This window comes from Bombus vancouverensis, unplaced genomic scaffold (assembly GCF_051014615.1).
Source record: "Bombus vancouverensis nearcticus unplaced genomic scaffold, iyBomVanc1_principal scaffold0027, whole genome shotgun sequence".
NCBI classification, from domain to species: domain Eukaryota; kingdom Metazoa; phylum Arthropoda; class Insecta; order Hymenoptera; family Apidae; genus Bombus; species Bombus vancouverensis.
Genome location: NW_027468918.1, coordinates 885,806 through 909,360, shown reverse-complemented (window position 1 = coordinate 909,360; position 23,555 = coordinate 885,806). Strand labels below are relative to the sequence as shown.

General features: G+C 36.8%; 3 protein-coding genes across 9 annotated transcripts; 1 reads left to right on the top strand and 2 right to left on the bottom strand.

Moving 5' to 3' along the window:
* Positions 1-2,305: 2,305 nt before the first annotated feature.
* Positions 2,306-3,321, bottom strand: LOC117163354 (survival motor neuron protein-like). 2 transcript variants are annotated; one of them, XM_076626604.1, is made up of 3 exons: positions 3,002-3,321; positions 2,639-2,821; positions 2,306-2,513 (listed from the first exon to the last, which is right to left on the bottom strand). In XM_076626604.1, exons 1-3 carry the CDS (start codon positions 3,053-3,055, stop codon positions 2,412-2,414), a joined length of 339 nt encoding a protein of 112 aa, XP_076482719.1. In that variant the 5' UTR covers positions 3,056-3,321; the 3' UTR covers positions 2,306-2,411. The 2 variants fall into 2 exon arrangements, with proteins under 2 accessions (XP_076482719.1, XP_076482720.1); XM_076626605.1 differs by having other exon boundaries at positions 2,307-2,513; positions 3,011-3,321.
* Positions 3,322-4,035: 714 nt separating this feature from the next.
* On the top strand, positions 4,036-10,430 carry LOC117163352 (adrenodoxin-like protein 2, mitochondrial). Of its 5 annotated transcripts, none has more exons than XM_076626598.1 (5): positions 4,044-4,339; positions 4,755-4,867; positions 5,032-5,164; positions 5,531-5,582; positions 10,239-10,430. In XM_076626598.1, exons 1-5 carry the CDS (start codon positions 4,191-4,193, stop codon positions 10,428-10,430), a joined length of 639 nt encoding a protein of 212 aa, XP_076482713.1. In that variant the 5' UTR covers positions 4,044-4,190. The 5 variants fall into 5 exon arrangements, with proteins under 5 accessions (XP_076482716.1, XP_076482713.1, XP_076482714.1 ...); XM_076626599.1 differs by lacking the exon at positions 10,239-10,430 and adding an exon at positions 5,867-6,130 and having other exon boundaries at positions 4,057-4,339; XM_033345555.2 differs by lacking the exon at positions 10,239-10,430 and having other exon boundaries at positions 4,061-4,339; positions 5,531-5,861.
* LOC117163351 (uncharacterized) lies at positions 6,710-10,391 on the bottom strand. Of its 2 annotated transcripts, none has more exons than XM_076626603.1 (2): positions 10,253-10,391; positions 6,710-9,189 (listed from the first exon to the last, which is right to left on the bottom strand). In XM_076626603.1, exons 1-2 carry the CDS (start codon positions 10,280-10,282, stop codon positions 8,653-8,655), a joined length of 567 nt encoding a protein of 188 aa, XP_076482718.1. In that variant the 5' UTR covers positions 10,283-10,391; the 3' UTR covers positions 6,710-8,652. The 2 variants fall into 2 exon arrangements, with proteins under 2 accessions (XP_076482718.1, XP_076482717.1); XM_076626602.1 differs by lacking the exon at positions 10,253-10,391 and adding an exon at positions 9,331-10,098.
* Positions 10,431-23,555: the final 13,125 nt, after the last annotated feature.

The window sequence follows — 23,555 nt, the reverse complement described above, 5'->3', positions numbered from 1 at the left end:
GTGAGCAAAGCACTCAGTACCGAAAACCCTAAACTTTTCTAAATTCGGCGGTTTCCCGTACCACAGTTCATATGGTGTTTTCTTATCTTGTCTTGTCGGCCCCGTCTTATTTATGACATGTACTGCTGTGTTCATGGCTTCGGCCCATAAGAACAGCGGTAGATTTGGTTTCGAATATAGCATCGACCGACCTGCCTCTACTATTGTTCTATTTTCCCTTTCTGCGACACCATTCTGTTCAGGAGTGTATGGGACGTTAATCGTGTGCCTAATTCCCTGACTTCTTAAAAATTCTTTGACTTCTTTATTTTGGAATTCTTTCCCTCCATCACTATGAATTTCTTTAATTTTATCCTTAAATTGATTTTCAACTTCTAGGCAAAAGGTTTTTAGTTTTTCAATTACTTCTGACTTACGTCGTAAGAAGTAAATCTTTGTGAATTTTGAAAAATCATCTTTAAATGTCAGAAAATACAGTTTCTTGCCTAATGACTCGACTTCCATAGGTCCACATACATCCGTATAAATAATTTCGCGAGGTTTATTCGCCCGATTGATTTTCTCGTGAAAACTCGATCTATGCTGTTTCCCGTACGCGCAACCTTCACAGAAAAAGTTATTATCCTCTACAACTTTCATATTTGAATTCTTTAAGAATTCTTTAACATGTCTGATGTTCTGATGACATAGCCGTTCGTGCCATAACTGCAATGTGTCCGCGTTTGACTCCGCTCTATTGCTAAAATTACAAACTGACGGTATGATAACTCGCATATCTACTTTATACAAATTTCCGATAACAGAACCTCTTGCTATTATTTTCTGATTTTGTAAAAATATGCAATTGGTCCCTTCCTTTGAAATACAAAAATCTATGCCCCTTCTTGCGACAGATCTAATCGAAAACAGATTTCTTTTCATACCTGGTACGTATAGAACATCGTTCATTGTACATGTTACCCATTTGCCGTCCACAAAAGTCTACTCTGATTTTTCCTTTGCCGCACGCATCCATGAACGTACCATCGCCGATCTCTATCTTCACCGTGTTATCGAATTCTTCGAAAACGCTGAACCATTCCCGTCGTCCTGTCATGTGATCCGTAGCTCCTGAGTCGATTATCCAAACATCAGGGTTTGCCGTTTGTATCGCTGAGGTACTTCCTAATAGACCAATTCCGCTGTGATCCCGATTTTGGTTTCTAGGTTCCTGGTTGTCTCTACTGTTGCTTCTTTTGTTATTTTTAAAACAGTTTTTGCTGGTGTGGCCTTTCCTTTTGCATATAAAGCATCTAAAGCAATCCTTCTTCAGATGGCCAACTTTTCCACAGTTAAAGCAACTTGGTCCTTGTTTCTCGTATTCACGTTTACTTGACTGCTTCTGCTGTTCCCTTTTATAATTATTACCTTTTGTTACCAGTGCCACCGATGTTTCCTGGTCGTCTTCCTTCCATCTAATTTCTTCCGTCATCAGCCTGGTACTAAGCCTGTCTAAGGTCTTCTTTTCTTCTTCCACGGAATCCCACGCACTGTGAAAATGATCGAATTTGTTTGGTAACACCGATAAAATGCGTGTTATCAGCATTTTCTCGCCAATTTCACTCCCAAGGACTTTCATCTTCGCCGCTATGAGTTCCAACTTTGATAGGTTGTAAGAGACATTTTCAGATTCTTCCCATTTAAAATCGAAGAACTGCTTCTGGACCATATTTAAATTCTCATCCGACTTCATGTCATATACTGTATTCAGCTTTTTCCACATTTCATGTGCTGTCGTGCAACATAAAAGAAGATCCAACGGTTTCTTTTCTACTGAGGTCACGATTAATTTTCTCGCTAATCGATCTGCTTTCAAAAATCTTCCACGAGCGATTTCTTTCTCCGCGCTGTTACCTGGATGACACAAATTCCCTTCACACACGTTGATCAGGTCGTCATCTTCCTCCAAAAGTGTACGCATAACAAAACGCCACTGGAGCCAATTTTCTTCGCCGCGTAACATCTCGACCTTCGCACTTGCTGATTCCATTTTAGCACTATCCCTTATTTTACTAAGCACAACACTTTAACAATTTATTCACTTCACGTTGCTACCTTGCAATTTACAGCCCTGGGCCCATAACCTGTTGAGGTTATTCGGTGTGTAAACAGAGAAAACACGTGGATAAATTGTAAGGTAGAAAATATATTTAAATAGAAGTGTAATAAGTAAAAGTATAATTTGAGCTGGTCCAGATCCGCACGCTAGCTGTGTTACCTAATAACTGAAAAATCCCGAAGCCAACGTCGCCTGTCTACTGTTTATGGCCTGACTTCGTCGCGGTCTTTTGTCTACACGCTGTCGATGGCTTCAGTGCTTGAGAAAACTAAAAAAGACCAGATGTAGAGTTTTCTTAGAAGTGGTAACCACTTCAACACGTGCCATTGTTTTCGTACATTTTTGATATTATAGCTTCATAAATTTCTCCATCCTCTGAGTATATTGCACGATAAGGTGCTCCTATGATCCATTTCTATAGAGAAAAGATGTGTATACAAATAAATATAAGTAAATAGCAAAATAAAATAATTTGCTTCTTAATCAATATATTTAATAATATTCTGTATCAAATTTGTAATATTCTATCAAAATCACAACCTTGTGTAATTTACTTGCGTGTTTAGGCTGCTTAAGATTTTGTAGGTTTTCTTTCGGTTGAGAATTTCCAACATCCATTCCCGTTCGCTTGATAACTTCTTCTTTTGCTAAATTTATTGCTTTATCATATGCTTCTATTAATGCACCATCATCCCAAACATTATCATTGGCTGTGTCTGTATCCTTTTGAGATAGCAAATTATACGTTATTAATATTGATACAAGTATTTTATTATCAAACTATTGCAAATTATCATATATGTCATTTCTCAAAAATTGACTAAAAGGTAGTGGATACTGTTAATTACTATTATGCTAAAATCTTGTACTAAAATAATGTTAAAACCATTACGTTTCCATTACCATACATACGTTTCCATTTCCTCGTATAAAAAGAACATTCATATCATCTGCCATTTTAAAATAACATCATTTAAATATTGAATTTGCTTCTGAAATATTAATTTGTCTCATTTCTTTAACTCTAACACATTGTAAACAATGATGACATTATACCAACTATAATACTAAAAATCTATTCCCCATTCATTCGAAAGATTATTTTTTGAAGCAAGGTTAACATTGAATGTTCCCAAACTTCAATAACTGTATTTTACTTTCTTTACAATATCTAACAATATATTAGAATACTATAAAAAAATATTGTATGCACAAGAAACTGTTTATAGGGAAATAGCAAAAGAATTAATCACATATTATAACTAAAACGAGATTGTTAAGTAGATTATATTATACTGCATATGCGTTAGTGTTTCAGCTGGTAAATATAGTTTTTATATCTGAAGATAAATAAGATTTAATTCTATAAAATTGCATAATGAATTATACATCTATCTATTACTATTCGTATTTCCCCTTAGTTGTATGTTGTCAATAGCATCAATCACGAACATATAAATAAATATAGAAGAAACCGTTCGGAAATGGAAAGGGAAAAATGAACATGGAAGACAAGAAAGTTTTCTTCAGGTTTAGCGTATGCGTGATACGCTTTGAATGTCTCAGATAAAGATAAAGATACTCTGCTCATTTCTATTTGTTCCGCAGAACGAGAAATTTGTTGTCTTTCATATTGGTTTTTACGATTCAATTTTTGGGCAGTTTTCCCTAGCGAGTGTCGGTCCCTGTTTGATATAACCAGACCGTAATTTATACAGATATGTATTATAGATATATATTTGTAAAACTGAAATCAGATGAAATAAATGTTGCCTGAGGTTTTAAACGTTTAATAAAAACAATATTTCATTTGGAAAAAATGTAAGATATGTAAAATTACACATTGATCATTTTGCTGGTCTTGTATCATAAAACGTGTGGCCCGAAGAGCACGTGTCCGGTAGGGATACGTCACTTGTGTTAGGAATCGTTTTATAACCTATCACAGTAAAGGAACGTCCCAGTATAGCAGCCGAAGAATGCCGTGAAAGTTTTTGTACAAAGTACAATTGATCTACAATTGATATTTTCCGCAATACTTATCTGGTGTTCGGTCAGGGTGTCCCATACTCATGATATTTATGACAGTGGAATGGCGTTAGTAAATCAATTACAAAAATTTTCGAGATCAATTCTCGGTATTGCATCAAATTATTCAAAATATACAAGCAACACAACGTTGCCCTTTTTGCAGGCAACAAGAGGAATATCGACCACGCAACCACTTTCAGAAAAACAAGAGTAAGTGATACAGATTTTCTTGTGCTTTCCTTCTTTTTTTAATAGAATTTCAGTACTTACCTTCCAATATAAAATTGGTGTCAAAATAATAATGCTAATAATAATGTCTAAGAAATTTTTCTCTTTGTAGGAGTATAACATCTAGAAAAATAACATAGTATTAATAGAATAGTATTAATAAGAACAACATTGACAGTGAACAACTAAAAATATAACACTGTTATAAATATATGATATACGAATTTTATTTATGTATTATTAAGACAAGTATATCTTATTTTTAAATTATTTCTATTATCATAAGTGATACATATAATTAAGGTATAATTAAGAGAAGATTAATTGAAGAAACACAAAAAATAAAGAAAATAATTATATTGAGATAATTTTTATCTTTCATAAATATTATTTTCAGAGTAAATATAACGTTTGTTAAAGCAAGTGGAGAGAGAATCAAAGCAAAAGGGAAAGTTGGAGATACTATATTAGACATAGTAGTAAATGATGAAATTGATTTAGATGGATATGGTATGTTTTAAAGAAGCGTAATTTACTTAATTTAAAATAAATAATTTTGAGGTAGAAAATATTTGAAAATTTTCATTTTTATCAAGTTTAATATTCTTATTATTTTTAACTTTTGATACTTTATTATATAAGTATGTTGTAATCTTAAAATATAATTGATATAGGTGCTTGTGAAGGAACATTAACTTGTAGTACGTGCCATTTAATATTTTCGAAAGAAGTTTATGATGCACTTCCTGACAAACCAACAGATGAAGAATTAGACATGTTGGATTTAGCATATGAATTAACAGATACGTTAGTTCATAATAATCAGTATCAAATCATTCACATTATTAATTCTATTACCTTTTAATATTTTATAAAGTGAATTTTTCTATTTAAATTTATGTAAAAACAGGTAGTATTGGGTATTTCGAAATCTGCATCTCAATGTAGAATTTCAAATCGCTATCTCTGAATACTACGAAACTGAAATTATAATAAATTTTCATAGTTTTTTATTTATGACCCTATAATCATTACAAATCTATGTTGGAATTAGCATATTTACAATGTTGATTTTCAAATGGATAAATAGAAATCTTATTGTGTATTAGTATTAATTTGTATAGCAATAAATATATTTATTGACATATTCAGTTATATAATATTTAATTTCAGGTCACGGCTAGGCTGTCAAATAGTAATGTCTAAGGAACTAGATGGAATTGAGGTAAGAGTTCCATCAACAATTAATGATGCAAGAGCATAACTGAAATTATCTATAGGTTTTTGAAAATTTGTATACAATGTTGTACATCTCTTGTTAAAAAACCCTTGTTATAATTATTAAAATATTGGTATTAAAAAAATATAATAAAGAATCTTGTGTTTAAATGTGAAGCTTATATATATACATATGTTATAGTATAATTGCAATTTTGATATTTGTACATTGCCATTGTAAAAAGCCTATCCAATTATGAAGAAAATATATCTTTTATTTTTAATATACAGGGTGTCAATTTTAAAACGTTCATCTAAATTATTTTCGTTACTATTAAAGATAAGAAGAAATTACTAAGGAAGACTTAAATGGTTTTAAGATGTGTACTTGGTTATGATAAAAAAGACTCTTGTGGAATAAATTTTGCAACTTCTGAAAGATTAGATAAAAGCTTAGAACCTAAAAAATAATTTGAAATTAATTTCGTTTAGATATACTGTTTGATTTCTTAGCTATGGGCAAGTTTAAAAGATCATCAAACTCATGGTCAACAAAACAACAGAAATGTACATGCAATGCTTTTTCGTTTCACAACAAGTTATCTGACACCATCATCATTTTCGTGGCACATGCAACATTATCGATTCAGTATAGTAATGTTTTGGATTAAAACAAATGTCTCGACATTGGAGCAAAATATTTCAACCTTTAAGGACTAAAATTAAAACTTATGAGTTTGTTTATAATTTTAATAGATTTTATTAATATTGTGTTTACTGGTTTATTAATTACAAGAAAGTTTGTAAAAGACTGAAGTTTTACGTAAAAAGTACAAATATTCTTTCAACAAAATTAGTCAAATCACATCATTATTTATACATATTGTATATAAATAAAATATGCGGATATATTACTTTACCCTAGAATTAAAATTCAATAATATTGAAGAATCTTATTTATTCAGATTTTGTACATTATCGCTTCTAACCTCGGATAATAGAACAACAAATTAAATATTTTTAAACAAAAAAACTTTGTTCCTTTGTTTGATTTCCCTTGCTCGCGTTTCTTAACTACTTAGATACAAAATACTTACGTTTTCGAAAATTCATACTTCACAAGCTACTAAACGCTTTATCTGTTCAGAATAATTTATTGTTTTCTTAACTAGGTACATACCAAATACATCTATTAAGTTGGTATTTCTCATAATTACCAGTACATAAAGCTAAAACACTTTTGTACTATGCTTGTTATACATGGATCTAACAAATAATTTAACTTGTGTATTGTCGTTTGTATATTTTGTTACGTGTAAAATATTCTATTTCTACACTACTTACAAATTCGATAAAGTGTACATTACACATCGTGAAATTTACATATTTTCACTTGGTTACCCTGCCCAATTCGAATATAATTCAGAACGTATGTGCTATATTTATATATTCTGCATTTGTTTTGTATATTATGTACACTGATCTGATCTTTGTAAACGCGAGTTTTACGATATTAATGAGAAATTTGCCAATTTAATGGAAGTTGTTAATTTTTTCTGGCACGTTTCACGTTAGCAGACATGTTTCTTAAGTTACAGTCGAAAAGTGTTTTTATGTAAAAGAATAGGAATGATCAAGTTATTTTAAGATGACAAGATATTTCACGTCTTCTATTTAAATATAGCGTTAAATTTTAATTCCGTCAATTCGTATATACTCATACATCGAATTTCCTTTTCTCATGTCATTTCTTTTCTTTCATTTCACATTTAATTACAAAGATAAAGTGTAAGTACGTTCCTCATAAAATTAATATCAAATGTCGCAAAATATACAAAAGTAAACTAAGAAGAGGGGTACATATTATTACACAAACTGTCGTTCATATTGCATATGTACATATGCAGTATAAAAACAATACTTTTTAGTTTTTAATCTCTTGTTTAAATAATCCTAATATCTAAATTTGTATCGGTCATTGATTCGATATAACTGCGTTTATTGGAAGTAATTAAGCTATAGCCTGCGCACAAGAGAAGAAGGAACAAACACGTATAGTATACACGCTTAAATAACAAAATTAAGTCAGTTTACGTTCAATGTGAACTTGATCAAAGTTCCAGTCTCGAATTATAGAGTTTCTTACTATCAGTTTACAAAATTCGATATTACGATTATGTACCGTATTTGAAAAACATAAAATGCTTTGTTCAATTTTAAATAAAACTAATATTTACCAAAGCGAATACGAAAAAAATGTTATCATCAAACTCAATTTTCAATTATCAAACTTAATCCAGCACAAATACAAATGTTATTCGTGCTTTTTTACTTTTACTACTTTTCAACTCTCTATAGTTCGAGATTTGAGTTCCGCTAACTTTCTTTCTACTGCGCATGCGCAACAGGAAAACTTGAATTACACGTAATAGTCAAAAATTCGAAAATCTTATCCTTTCGTGGCAGCGAAAGTAGCCTAGGACTAGAGGTTCCATAACATTAATAATAATAAGGCAATAATATTAATATTAATAATAATGTAATCAAGTACTACTAACAATATTAATAATAATAATAATAGTATGGTAATGGCAAGATACAGGCGGGTATAAATTAATCATTCCTTTCGTAATATCTACGACGTCTTCGGGATATTCTTTAGAAATTACTTTATTTCTGGTCAATATTCATTAACGAGCAACTTTTCTCTCTGTTTCTTATCACGATTTTTTTCACTTCATCACAATTGTACCGTTAGAAATTATTCAAAACATTGTTAAAATGTCCATGAAATATATGCAATTGCCGTATTGAATAAGCGAGTAATGAAGTTGCTGTTTCACTGAATAAAAGTGAAATCTCCAATGCGTGTGCTCAAGTATATAAGTTAAAAAAAGATTGGTACATCAATGCCTATTATTCTTAATCAATATTCATCATTTAACAATTAGGACCGAATTTTTACAAACCAACTCTAAACCACGACCCAATTTACAAATAAAAAGATCGATGTGTAAATTAACTATCAACTATTAATCTCCAATTCTATGTGAAGATATAATGTTCGGACCAAATTTCTAAACTAACGTGGACAATTCATGCGGACTATTGGTGGTTGCTGCGCTACTTAGATCCAATGTGGCAGCCGGAAGACCAGGACTGACGCTGCCGGTTGCTTCCCGTGGCAAATGCTGCGATCTATTTAGCTTATTTCCAGGACTCGGTGGCGATCTATCTGCTGGTATATCCGGTGGCGTAACCACGTTTCTGTGTCCGCTCACGTTCAGATGATTGTGCGTCGCCGCGATCGGAGCTGGCGATGAGAGCAACAAGGGCGGTGGAGACATTGACACGTGTCGATGATGATGATGGTGATGATAGTGTTGGTACTGTGCAGCTCGGCCGTGCGTTGCGTGGCTGGTATTTAGTTGGTTCGTCACGGGCCCGACTTTCGTTGGGCAGCCAGCATGGTGGATGGTTAACGGGCCACGTAGTTGTTGTTGCTGTTGTAGCTGGGGCTGGTTCTGGTGCTGTTGCAGCTGCTGCTGACGCTGCAGCTGTACCGCCGCTTCGCACTGTTCGCGCGCTAACGCCTTCACGGCATTCGTCTTCTCCTACGAAATAAGAATGATAGGTTAGGTTGTAGTCAGGGGCCATAACAAATTAAAAAAGTTATAATATAAGAATTTACATTTTAGTTGAAATGATTCTAGTTACGAATAAGTATTAAAGATGATTCAAATCTTTTTCGTTACCGATAACCATGGTGAAAACTCTTTTGGATTACTTTCAGCCATTGTCAATCTTATTGTCAATACTACATGCTTGAAGTAGAAGGAGGGGTACAGAGAAAAAGACTTTTTCTCAGCAAATATAATCGTTACTCAATTATTTTGTTCAACAGTTTTACAAATCTCCCAAAAATAAACGAGAATACGAAAATACACTGAATATCGTGTGTATGGTTATTTATAAAATCCCCTTGAAATAGTTGCGATCGCGGATCACATAAACAAACGAACCTGTCATTCTACAGAGTATCTTTTTCGGTGAAATTATGCAAACGTAAATGTAACTTCGGTAGAACTCCTCGAGAACTTGTAAGCTTATATGACTCTGACCCAACCAGTCCATTCTAAAGTGTATAATTTATAAAAGGGGATTATATTAATACGCGGAGGATGTGGTAGGTGGTAAGTTTTGCATATGAATGTTTGTTGATACAACGAATGGTTAAATGGAGGTTTTCATGAATGTGATAAGGACTAGATCGAATGTTTTAACACTTATAACTAGAATGCGTATTTTTATACAAGTTTGTAGTTTTACGAACATAATCAAAGAAATAAAATTTTAATCGAGATTTGTTTTCTTATATACGTATATTTTAGCGCATTTTATGCATTTTGCGCCATTTGCGTACTTTTCAATTTCGCACGAACGTATAAAGATCAGCAATATAATTATAACGCTTCTTAAAAATGTGAAAAATCCTGGTTTCCTAAAAGCTTGCAATTGATTTCAGAAAAATTTTTATGAACTCTACCAGATAAATTATGGTAACTCTGAAAAACAAAATTTCACGATAAAATGATTTCCGGGTAAAATACACATAAAAGATGATTTAGACGTGTTTGAACGTGTTCGTTTTCTTTTTTAATAGCGATATGTTCTTACCCTCTGCCACACGAAGACGTTATGGACCATTGCGCATCCACAAAACACGATGCCAAGGCCTATGAAAACCGACGTAACGATTGCCGGTGTGACACCAATTACCTCTCAGAGAAAAGACATCGACTCCCGACTGTCGGACGCCAACGCCGCGACGCATCTTAGTCCCCATCAGAGATAAGGCCCCAACCCCGACTTTCGGACTCCTTGGAATCCACACCAAACTCCCCAACATCCCCAAGCCAGGGTGTATATAAGCCGAAACTTCACCCAGCCCGGGGAGTTCTCGTTCTAGTTGCTGTTCTTGTACAACACCCCTTTCTCTGTTCAACGTTATTCTACTGTAAGTGCCAAAGTTATAATAAAGTTCGATAAAAGAGAATTAATAGTTGGGCTACGACTCAGCTTTCTTTTCTCTCGCAACCCAAGTATCCATTTTACGTGACACCGGCGTCGAATGAAACTGGATGAATGTATACAATATCATACCTGAAAGCATTGTTAGAGGATCATTATAACACGTATGCCATAACAAGCGGGACAAAGAATCAGCGCAAATACATATTCTCAATACATATAATTCTCGAAGCGTAAACTATATACATGTAGTATCGTGGACGAAAGGCTTGGGAAATATCGGGCGAACTATGAACAATGTCGCGAGAGCCGAGGCGCCGTCGGGCCCATCAATGTGTCATCGGTCTTTTCAAGTGCATAGTTTCGTGGAAAAGACCTACGTGACCCTGGCTACGAGCGTCTGCAGAACACGTGTGCGGTGGGCCTAGGAAAAGGACAACAGAATGTGACAACGGCCAGAGAGGGTCAGTCGAGGAGCAGGGTGCGAGTCGAGGAACAGAGTGCGAGTCGAGGAGCCGAGTGCGAGTCGAGCGGAGACGGAGGTTGCGAGTGGCGTTGCCGAGAGAGTGTGGATTGCGCTGTTTTCTGTACGTTTGGTATGAATAGTTCAAGTTAAGCCACAATCGTCTTTTCTGTCTGATTAACATCTCTATATTGTCCACTTTTTGTAAACATATTACATCACGATATTACATATATTTCAAGAACTTTGCAATAAAAAATAAAACTTATTACATTTAAGATATGGTTATATCGCACAGGCTCGAATATGATAAAGAGGTTAAATAAATGTCTCGAATCTCCGCAACAAACTCACACAAACCACCTAAAACACGTATACACAATGTGCATTCACTACGAACTCGACTCCCAGTCCCTGTCAAAATCACAGGCATGCAGAGTCAATTTCACTGCTCGAGCTAGTTGAATAGGGAAGAAGGTCGAGAGCTGGAGTGAAGGAGCATAGTTGGTAAAGAATCGCGTGCCGCCGCGCCATTAAGATCAAGCCCACGATCTCAACAATAAATATTAGACGGTTCTCTGACCTGCATTTCGCGTGCGACTCGGAACGATTCAAAAACGCGTAAATTTCCCATGAGTCGAATCAAACGTTCGCGATTTATCGCATTTAGGTTATATCGATATTGTCCACGAGTGGAGGCATTCAAACACAGATTGCTTTGTGTCACTCTATCGTAACTGCCCGTAATACATGATAATTTAATTTCGAATTCTTTCGAATATATGCACGTAACGAAAAATTTGTATTGGTTAATCAATTGCAGACCAACCAGTTGTTAGCCAGTGAAAATAATGTAGATAATAATAGTGAAGAATTAGCTCGAGAAGAGTAAACAAACAAGGCGTCTTAGTAAAAGGCACAATGTAGGTCCGCAAAGTGGTGGGATTTCGGCGCATGCGCATTGTTTCGCATCAACTTACAATTAGACATGCACGAAAGCTTCATTTCTGCCGCATACATACTTGGATTCGCGTGCATGAAATTCACAAAGTAGGTTATTGCTTGAAAAACAGCTTTAATCGAGCGAAGCTTTTAACCAGACTGAAATCAAGTCTTGGTTTCTTTAGAAATTCAGATGGAATAAGAGAAACCTATTTTATCTGTGGATAAAGGTTAGGCTGCATCGGTTGGCTTATATGACTTTCCGGTGACTTTGAAGGGTAATACGGCGCCGGCGGTCGAGAAGGTAACTTCTCTATTGAACGAGATCTTATTGATCTCGTCTAAGCAGGAAGAGTCTGTCGGCCCTTTGATTTTATACGAGTCTTTCCATTCACGATCGTGCGAGCTGGCTACAGGCGACGACACGGACCCCCGACAAAACTGTCTGAGTCTATTCAAGGCGACGTCAAATAGTTTCACTCGGAGAGATGAATGGAGATAAGAATCACCGGAGCGTCTCTGCGCTTCGATGACAATGATATTTGGTAAATCCTCTTCTTGTTTCTCGTTTTGAAAGAAGGTTGTAAAGAAGAGTGCTACTAGATCGTCTAGGGAAATCACACGGTATATATTGCGTAATGCTATTGATTTATCAAAAATAACAAGAGGTTAAGGAGCTTTGGGAAGGTTGATTCAATTTTTTATAACCTGACATCTCTTTGAACAAATGTCTTAAGAAACGCTTGAATAAAATGTTAAAAAAATAATAATCTTTTAATGAAATAATCATCTAAAATGAAATCTTTTCCTGTATTTTTAGACAATAAGATTTACTATATCCTACGCCATAATAAGAATCAATTTGCTATGAACTGGTATCTCGGAAATTGTAAGAATTCAGAAAATATAAGGAGGCCGGAAGAGGTAAATGAAATCCACAGAAACATTGACCCAACCTCAGCCCAGTTAGCCAAGAAACTAAAATATCTCGTTGCCTTTTCTATATTTACGACCAGAACGTGGTCATTAATTGAGTCTAGCGACTGCACCGTAGACGAGTCACTGACCGATGTTGCTTTAATGGATATGCGGAAAATCACGTGTTCCAGGTTCCAGGGATGTAGTTGTTTTCATTTCCGGAGAATACGGTCGACTCGCGTGTGTATACCAATCTATCTGAGGATAGGTGTTCGTTAGAATTACTAACTATATTACTTTCAACCTTGTGATTAAAATTTTTAAACGTCACTTAATAGCAATTCAGTCGAGTAAGTACAAACTTTCAAATGTCCTAATTTTCAAATCTTTATATTTTTTAATCTCAAAGATATTTTATTATTTGCCGTAGATCAAGCTTCGTGTTACCGGTACTGTAACAGTACAATCCTACGAGAAGCAGAAAATAGTGAAAAAATCTGACCTAATAGATAGTAGTCAATATTCCTTTGACGCGTCTTATGCGAACCGCAGTTAGAGGAAATGCAAATAAGCTCTTGCGAAACGGTTTGCCGCACGACAAGCCTACGAACAACGCCCAATGCAAGTTCGGTGGGAGTTACAGGAAGAGGGACGTCTAAAATCAACTAGGAATCCCTATTCAATCGTCTAATTTTCGATTCCGGCATTGAACTTTCCGAAGAAAATTAAATACAATTCCGACTCGAGATTTAATTTCAGTCTCGTAGCTAATGCAATCAGAAGCCACGCGCTTCGATCGCGTACTTTCCGCATCGGAAGCGTACGCTTCGGTACGAACCGCGTCGATTTTCAAAGGAATCATTGGACACCGGAAGAAGAAGAAGGAGGAAGAATAAAAGCACGTAAACCGGCAGGAAGTCAATCGAGACAAAATCGATATCGTTGAAAGCCGAAAAAAGATCCGAATTTAGGCTACAGTACATATTCGAATTGAATATATTCAAGGTTTAGATTTTCTTCTCCTGAAAATTATAAACATAAATGAGTCGGCAAGCGATCTTGAAAAACGTCTGTTCCATCTAGATTATGTAAATTGCGTGAATTACCGTTAGCCATAATTCATAATTTATCGAAAAAGCGCGCTTCTTTTCAACCACGCTTTCCCCTACCAGCACCAACATTATCGGCAGATCGATAAGTATCAAAATACCACAAAGATATTAATCTCATCTTTCTTCTAACCGCGAAAAAATGCCGCGCAAATGATAAAACAACAGATCAGCCAGAAACATCGAATTCTCCACGCTTCCGACTGCAACAAGAAAAACAAAGTTATTTGTGTATGATGAAAACGTCTCTGGACGATGCTCTTGTCACAGACGAAATTCGAGCAGCTGTATATAACAAACCGAAATTCCGAACGCCTTATCGCGTGAGACTGTCCGGTCAGCATCCGTTCTCAGCCGCCTGAGTGGCATTCGATCACTCCAGCCGTTCTCCGAATTTTACACTAAGTATAAACAAAACCTTCTCCCACTCCAACGAATGGAAGAATATAAATGCTCCCTTCAAAATCATCCAGTCAGTCTAATAAAAAAATTCTTAACTAATCCAAGTATCGAAAGTGTATCATCGCGAACCGAAAAAATTGTATAAATTGAGTAAAAAATAAAAAGAACTTAATCTCCTTTTCGGAAATTAACAAGTTCCTTATTTTTACCTTAATTTTACACGACATTTTTGGCGATCCGTGCCAGGATCTATTCACTTCAGTGCAAACGAAATTACGATTTCGGCGTACGCGCATCATTGAAGATCGAAGGATCAACGGACCCAGTGCGAATCTTTGCTACTACGAGGCCCTGCAGCAACTTTCAACGTTCCATTACGGTGAAACTAGACGAGAGGACTACGGTCAGCGCAGAGCAAGCCTACGAATAAGATTCGGAATCTAAAACCAACCAGAGAGGAAACATCCCTGAGACTCCTCAACGGCCATAGCTACTACGGTAAGCTGAAGAATCTGGATTCATTTTCACGATACCGTGTGAGAAAACCCAGTTTCTCAAGCGCTTCGAGTCCAAATAGCAACAGTAGTTCAGACTCAATAAGCTCAATTAGAATCATGCCCACATCACGAAAAGACAAAGTCGAAACTATTGAAACCGTTTCTACAAACGGAGGTACGGACAATTCGATTCGTGCCATACTCGACGTAATTCAAAAACAAATTGAAATTCTTGCGCAACGTGTAGAAGAGACACAACGGACGGCCGACAGTGAAAATAAGAAGCGTGCAGCGGAAATAGAACTATTAGGCAAAAATATCTCTAAAATAAAAATAGGACGCGACGCTACTACAGAACTAGGCTCCCTTATTACTATGGACGAATCTGTTGCCGCGAGAGATAGAACTTCCCCACCATGCGTTCCAATTCGAACAGAAGAAGACAACCATCCCTCTTACGAAGACCGTCCACCGCAATTCGCCTCTCCGAGCTTACGGGCCAAAGACGCGATAGTATGTATTCCGCAATTAAACGGCGAAGACAATATCGGAGTAGAAGAATTCATACGCGAAAATGATTAAAATCGGGAAAATCACGGGTAAAGCCGCAATGGCCATCTGCAATATATCGATATACGAATACGGACACCTGTACGATGCCCTAAGACGAAACGTAGCCACCCAAGACTCTGTTAGAGAACATCAAGACCAGCTACGCGAAACGAGACAGCGTCACGACGAAAGTGTGCAAAGTTATATCATCAGGTTCCGCAGAGCACTCAATAAGTTACAATACAGTATAACGAACGAATACCGTGACGAAATTACTAGACGAGCTATGAACGACAGGATTTTAAAAGACTCCGTGATCGATTTTATCCGAGGCCTGAAAGGCGAAATAGGACAATTACTACTCGCCAATCCACCATACAATATCCTTGAAGCCGAAAAGAAAGCCACCGACATCGAGCGATTCTTCAGGGAAGATCGAAATCGACGACCAAAACCAATAGAACGATTACGACTCCCTGAGCAGCAACGACTAACAACCAATAATCCTAATCTGATCACTAAAAAACCAACTCCAACACCCAATCCAATGCCAAGAAGCTTCCGACAAACCGAACAAATACCACTTGCCCAAAGGACACAATTAAAATGCTTCAAATGCAACCAGATCGGACATGTCTCCAGTCAATGTAAAAATTTTCGAACACCCAGCCAATTTCCGAGACCACCAGCAGTCCACAATCTCGAGACACACAAGGAAGAAATAGAGAAACCAATAGACCAGACCTACGAATTAACGCCACAACAGGAAGACTACCCACAGTACTTTTACGATCCGACGGACAGCGACATAAATTCCTCATTGACAGCGGAGCAGGAATTAATATACTCAAGCGAAGATGCGTATTACGACCAAGAATAACAAAAGAACGGAAATTCTCGATGGGACACTCTAAATTTAAAACCAACGAACACGCTTTGATAAAACTATTTGGCAAAACTCTAGAATTTTTTGTGGTAGAAGACAACTTTCCAATTATAGAAGACGGCATATTCGGTTTGCCAGCCCTATCTAAATTCAAATTTGAACTCTCGAATCAACAATTAAAACTTGACAATAATATACTTTTATTGCAACAGGAAAACGACGTACCTCCAAAACAAGCAGTGTCAAAAACAGTCTACCTGGAAGGAAAACCGACAACGATATGCTTTATCAATGGTGGTGAGTGCCCAGCCAAAATGACTAATTTTATCGAAAATTCAAATACGTACGATCAAGTCTCCACGTTTAAAGATTTAGTTAGACTTTGGCATATAGAGAAAACCCTCCGTGAACCAATCGAAAAGATATTGCTGTTCTACCTCGACGTATTCAATCTAGAGACCGACTTATTACCATGCACTAACCTTGCTAAACACACAATAACGTTAAAAGAAAATAAAATCATTAACACAAAATCTTACCGACCGCCTGAATGCCATAAAGAAGAAATCAAACGACAAATGGACGAAATGCTACAAAAGAACATTATAGAACCATCTGATTCTCCTTACAATTCACCAGTCTCGGTAGTACCAAAAAAGGCAGACGCCTCAGGGAAACAGAAATGGCGAATTGTAATAGACTTCAGAAAAATAAACGAACTAACTGACCAGGACGCATATCCATTACCTGACATATACGACATACTATCCCAACTAGGCAACGCAAAATTCTTCTCAGCCCTCGATTTATCCTCCGGATTCCACCAAATCCCGATGGACATAGACTCTAAAAAGTACACAGCATTCTCCACACCACAAGGACACTATCATTACAGTAGGATGCCATTCGGTTTAAAGAATGCACCTGCAACATTTCAACGCATGATGGATACCGTGCTAAGAGGACTCATAAATAAACATTGCTTCGTATATGTAGACGACATTATAATATTCGGACAGTCGATTGAAGAGCACAATAGCAACCTCGCGATAGTATTGCAACGCCTACGCGAACTCGGACTCAAAATACAGCCGGACAAGTGCGAATTTCTCAAACCAGAATTAGAATATCTTGGACATATAGTAACCGCCGAAGATGTAAAGCCAAATCCCAAAAAATTAGAAGCCGTTAGCAATTTCAAACAGCCACGTAATCCCACAGACATTAAATCGTTCTTAGGACTAGCAGGTTATTACCGTAAGTTCATCAGAAACTTTTCTAAGATCGCGAAACCATTGACCGAACTTACAAAAAAGGAGACACCATTTCATTGGACAGATAAAACCCAGGAAGCATTCCAGACATTAAAAGACAAACTCTGTTCATCACCCGTACTAAAATTCCCAGACTTTGCGAAACCATTCACATTAACGACTGACGCTGGTAACGAAGGTATAGGTGCAATCTTATCACAGGACGGACATCCATGTTGTTATATCTCGCGAACTCTGAACCCACCGGAACGAAATTATTCCACTACAGAAAAAGAACTTTTAGCAATAGTATGGGCCGTGAAACGCTTCCGACAATATCTGTTAGGACGGAAATTCCTCATCCGAACCGATCACCAAGCACTAAAATGGTTACAGAATTGCAAAGACCCCTCATCACGCTTGATGAGATGGCGATTGAAACTAGAAGAATACGAATACGACATAGAATACACGAAAGGAAAAGATAATACTGCAGCCGACGCACTATCTAGAATACATGTTCTGACCAGACGACGCGAAAATTTGAACATAGAACTCGATAAAAAATATCACGATTGGGAAAAATCTACCTACGCGTTACCCAAAATTCTCAAAATGACTCCGAACCGTAAATCTTTCTATCAATTATCCAAAACAGAGCTAGGAAATTACGACAGAATCGAATGGTTAACCAAATTAAACGAAATTATTCATATAAACGAAAAGATAGGTATAGGCGACGACAGTTTCACAGAGACCGAAAAGAACGCGATCAAACAAATTTTACTATTCCTGAACGACACCGTAAAAGAATTAAATTTTGCATGGGAACCAATTCAAACATATAGCGACGAAGAAATAGACGAATTATTGAAAGAAAATCACGATTTAGTAGGACACCCCGGTATACAAAAGACATACGACCGCATTCGTGAACGGCACAGAGTACCAGATTTGATGAAACGCATACAACAACATATAGAATCATGCGACACCTGTCAAACATCTAAAACTACACGTATCAGACCGCGCGAAGAACCTTGTATCACCGACACACCCCTCGAACCAAACGATAAAATTGCTATGGACTTATTAGGCCCACTGAAAAAGACGAAAAAAGGCAATCAGTACATTCTATCCATACATGACGAATTGACAAAATACTTAATACTCGTACCACTAAAAACTCAGCAAACGGAAACAATTTGGAACGCACTCTTGAATCATTACATTTACATCTTTACCGCTCCAAAAAAGATATTAACTGACCGCGGACAGAATTTTATATCTAGTTTAATGCAACAGTACGAAGACGCGTTCAAAATCAAACATATCAAAACGACATCCTTCCACCCACAAAGTAACGGATCGTTAGAACGGACACACGCAGTAATAACAGACATGTTAAAATCGATACAGCGAAATTCGGATGAAGAATGGGACGATCAACTTAACTTTGTATGCCTTGCATATAACACAATGATACACGACTCTACTGGTTACACGCCATTCGAACTCACATTCGGACACCAAGCCAATCTTCCCTCCACAATATCCAAGAATCCCCAACGCACATACGCAGACGAAGTCACGTTCCGCAAAAAGGAATGGGACTCTAGACTCCGACACGCTCGCGAAACATTGATCAAAAGTAAACAGCGATATCAGCGCGATCAAAAACGTAAAATTATAAAACCTCAATCAGTTTTCAAAGAAGGAGACTCTGTTTTAATACATAACGATCATAAAAGGCATAAACTTGATGTGGAATGGTTAGGACCGTACACGATTGATAAAGTATGTACTCCATACTATCTGATTCAAGACAAAAAGATACACGGTAATCGTTTAAAACCTTACTTTCCAGGTCGACGCTCCTCTTTGCCGGAATAGTATCCGCGCAAATAAATATTACACCATTAGAAGGAAACTCTGTATTCGTAGAAAACATAGGAAAAGGATATTTATACAGCGACACTGCCAATGTAATAGTAGGATTAGACACTAGCGACATATACGAACAGATAAGCGCAATAGAATCATATAAATTAACAATAGACTCACGTGCAATCAGCAAACAATACGTCGAAGAGTTAGGCGGATTACAAAATCGCATCAATAACCTAAAATAACTCGCAAAACACTTGAAAGCGTTAACACATACCCGGAGCACACGAGGTTTGCTTAACATCATAGGTTCCGTATCGAAAAGTCTGTTCGGGACTCTCGACGATGATGATCTTACGCTCATAAACAAAAATATGGACAAACTATTCGATGATAATAATAAAATCAAGACCATAATAGCTAATCAAACAGCACTTATTAGAAAAATTGTAAACTCAGAAAACCTAAACCACTTAGAGAGATCATATAGTGATATATTAAAATTACAACAGCAGGCAAATATCGATAGATCTATGCTTAAGATGATCATGAAAGTCGACACCGCGATGCAAACTTTACACTTCCAATTAGATGAAATACTTAACGTCATGATATTAGGCAAACAAGGAATAATTAGTCCACAAATACTTGACCCCAATGAATTCATAGAAAATTACGCCAAGGCAATAGGTAGCCAGATGTACAACACCGCGATTTCTGCCAAAACCGAACATTTTCAATTCATACTCGACATCAGTGATCTTAAAATCTTCACAATAGATGACAAAATATTTTTCAAAATCATAGTACCTTTAGTCTCTAACACAGAATGGAACATATTACAAGTATATCCTATCCCGAGTAAAAGAAATGGAGTATTTTTGGCTCCAGTAGTCGAACATCAGATATATTTAACTTCAGGTCTTTCATTTATAAACGCTGATATCGAGTATTTCAACAAACTTTGTAAAAATCGAGCCGGAACCACTATATGCAAACAAACACTACCAATCCATGACAGAAATTCAAGAACCGATTGTCGCAGCGAAATAATAAATTTCAAACCACACATTGAACATTGTCAAATAACTGTACTTAAGATTGAAGACATTAGCTTTATACCGCTCAAAACTAGCAACTGTTACATTGCGATACCAGCAAATCCGATAGAAATAGACACAATTTGCCAAACGAAACATACCTTACAAAAACTTGACAAGCCTTCCATCATAAGAGCCAACACTTCTTGCGATATATTCTACAAAGACGAACACACGCGTAAGGGCGAAACAACAAACGAAGTCAAATACGAAATCAAAACAAAAACCCTAGCGCTCAAAACAAACGACAGTTTCACTCATCTATTAGATAAACTCGAGCGAGCACCGAAAATAATAGATAATTTACAAGGCTATAAAACAACGATCGATAAAATAGGCGACGAGATAGAAACTCTTAATTTCGAACACAGAATTAAAAATATACAGTATTGGGGACTAACCACGCTCCAGATATTAGGGTACATAGCATTAGGCATACTAGGTATATATGGATTAAACAAAATAGGGGTATTCAAATGCATCAGGAAATGTATACCGAACAAATTATGTATCAATTTATTTTGCTGCCGAAATGAAACTGTAATCAACAGCCAAAATGCGACAGCCCCACCAGTACCACTCACCCTGGGCTCAACACCCAACATCTATATTCCAACCAACACATACCACTCAGATGAAGAGGAGGAATCAGCTGTAATTTTCAAGCCACGTCAAGTCCGATTCCACAAAAGTCTTCTGAAGAAAACTTGAGGGATCAAGTTCAATCTAAGAAGGGGGGAATGTCACAGACAAAATTCGAGCAGCTGTATATAACAAACCGAAATTCCGAACGCCTTATCGCCTGTGACCGTCCGGTCAGCATCCGTTCTCAGCCGTCTGAGTGGCATTCGATCACTCCAGCCGTTCTCCGAATTTTACACTAAGTATAAACAAAACCTTCTCCCACTCCAACGAATGGAAGAATATAAATGCTCCCTTCAAAATCATCCAGTCAGTCTAATAAAAAAATTCTTAACTAATCCAAATATCGAAAGTGTATCATCGCGAACCGAAAAAATTGTATAAATTGAGTAAAAAATAAAAAGAACTTTATCTCCTTGTCGGAAATTAACAAGTTCCTTACTTTTTACCTTAATTTTACACGACACTCTTAAGCGGTCGAGTGCGCGCGAGAATAGCATCGCGGATCGGCATTTCCACGGTGAGGATTGTAAAACGGTTACGCAGATGATGAATCATACGCATGGACCGTAGAGACTATCGTGAATGATGGATCAGACACACATACGCGTTCTTCGCTCTTCCGATATTCTTCGTAACAACTGCTGCGATCTCGTCATTGGAAACGATCTCGGGAAATTCAATCGAATATCGAGGAAATTTATAGAAAGCTACAGCTGTGTTCGAGTATTATTCTAGAGAAAAGTGCTTAACTCTATGAGACTAACGATACAATACGTCTCAAGATAACTTTTAGGAAAATGATTGTACCTTTAAAATTCTTTCGACACTTTTCGGTATATTCTTGTCATTGATTCTGAAAGTATTTGATTAATTTGCTGGTTAATAGGAAGTTGGTTAAAACCGAAGTTAGTTAAAGAAATAAGTAAACACGAAACCCGTGGGTACTCTAGACATATGATTCTACCTGCACGCGACAAAAATATTCATGATCTGAACAAGGAAAGAAGTATTGTTAGATTCGCGTCATGCTGCAAATGAAAGATTTACAGCTCGAACCCAATTATCTGTCACATTACATTCTCGGGCACGTGTAGGCTGAACGTCATGATATATGAACACAAGTATAGAAAGAACAACATGGATATTTCGCGCGAAGAAAACGAAGCTTCACATATACAGTGTATAACCACTCGACAGTATTTGCTCACGAAAAATAAGAGTTGTTAAAGTCTAACAAAAATTACGTATACAGTGGCAAAGAAGAAAACTGTTATGCCGTTTACTCTTATTTCTAATTGACAGAAAGTCGTCAACGAACAAAGAGCGCTTTTTCTTATTCTCTGTACCTTCGCGAAGCAATCACAGAAATTCTCCAAAATGCTTCGTGTCGACTAAACAAAGAAAAAAAAATGGCAGCTGCTAAGAGCAAACTACCTCCGGAATTTTCTTCGTTTCTAAGTGAACCAAGAAGAAAGAAGGGAAGGGTTAATGACGCCGAAACTGAAGGGTGGCCACGGATCGTTTGAAAGGGGCCACGACAACCGTTACGATTCAGTCGCACCTGTTCCTCTTCCTAGGTTACCACGCCGAACCATTGCGCGCTTTTACGAGCGTTCCCGCGATAGTTTCCTGGCACTTGCTCGTCCTTTCAACGAAGGGTCGATCGGTTAATTTAAACTCTCGAAGGCTTTGTCCAGTCGGTAACATCGATAAGCTTATGTCGAAATACGGATTTCTCGTAAATTCAGAATTTTATTGCCACCAAGATGTATATGGAGGCGACAGATGAAGAACACGATGTAAATTAGATTTCTTGCTTTTATAGAGAAGCAATTTTTAAATTGAACACCAGTCGTCGATCGGTTCTGTAGATCGCTTTTAATAACAAAATAAATTTGGTTAGTCCATAAAGGTTTGTTCGTGTGAATCTTCCCATAGATCATCCGTAACGTAAATACCGCTATAACCGGCTGCAGATACATTTTCCTTGAACATGTGGCGGCACTTGACAGTAAACTTCCCAACAGTTTACGTCGCGTGACGCACGACACAAAGACCCTATACCTGCGGACAAGATGATTGCCAGATGTCGATACATTCGTATCGAATATTCCCAGCTAGCCTAAGGACCGCTATAAATCTTAGGATTTATTTTAGCTAAGGTCCTCCAAAGAGACAAACAGTCTTTGTTTATCAGTCTCGAAGTCGACCACCTACCACGGGGACACACGAGAAATCTGCTATCTCTCACGTACGACGCTGCCCGCTAGCAACACCCTCTCAAGGGCAGCTAGC

Coding starts and splice junctions, on each gene's coding strand:
- LOC117163354 (XM_076626604.1), bottom strand. CDS start 3,055: ATGGCAGATGATATGAATGTTCTTTTTATACGAGGAAATGGAAACGTA. Junction 2,822..3,001: donor GAAATGGAAACGTATGTATG/GTAATGGAAACG, acceptor CTATCTCAAAAG/GATACAGACACAGCCAATGA. Junction 2,514..2,638: donor ACGCAAGTAAATTACACAAG/GTTGTGATTTTG, acceptor TTTTCTCTATAG/AAATGGATCATAGGAGCACC.
- LOC117163352 (XM_076626598.1), top strand. CDS start 4,191: ATGGCGTTAGTAAATCAATTACAAAAATTTTCGAGATCAATTCTCGGT. Junction 4,868..5,031: donor AATTGATTTAGATGGATATG/GTATGTTTTAAA, acceptor TAATTGATATAG/GTGCTTGTGAAGGAACATTA. Junction 5,583..10,238: donor AGGAACTAGATGGAATTGAG/GTAAGAGTTCCA, acceptor CTTTTTTAATAG/CGATATGTTCTTACCCTCTG.
- LOC117163351 (XM_076626602.1), bottom strand. CDS start 9,372: ATGGCTGAAAGTAATCCAAAAGAGTTTTCACCATGGTTATCG. Junction 9,190..9,330: donor AGTTTTCACCATGGTTATCG/GTAACGAAAAAG, acceptor CTTATTTCGTAG/GAGAAGACGAATGCCGTGAA.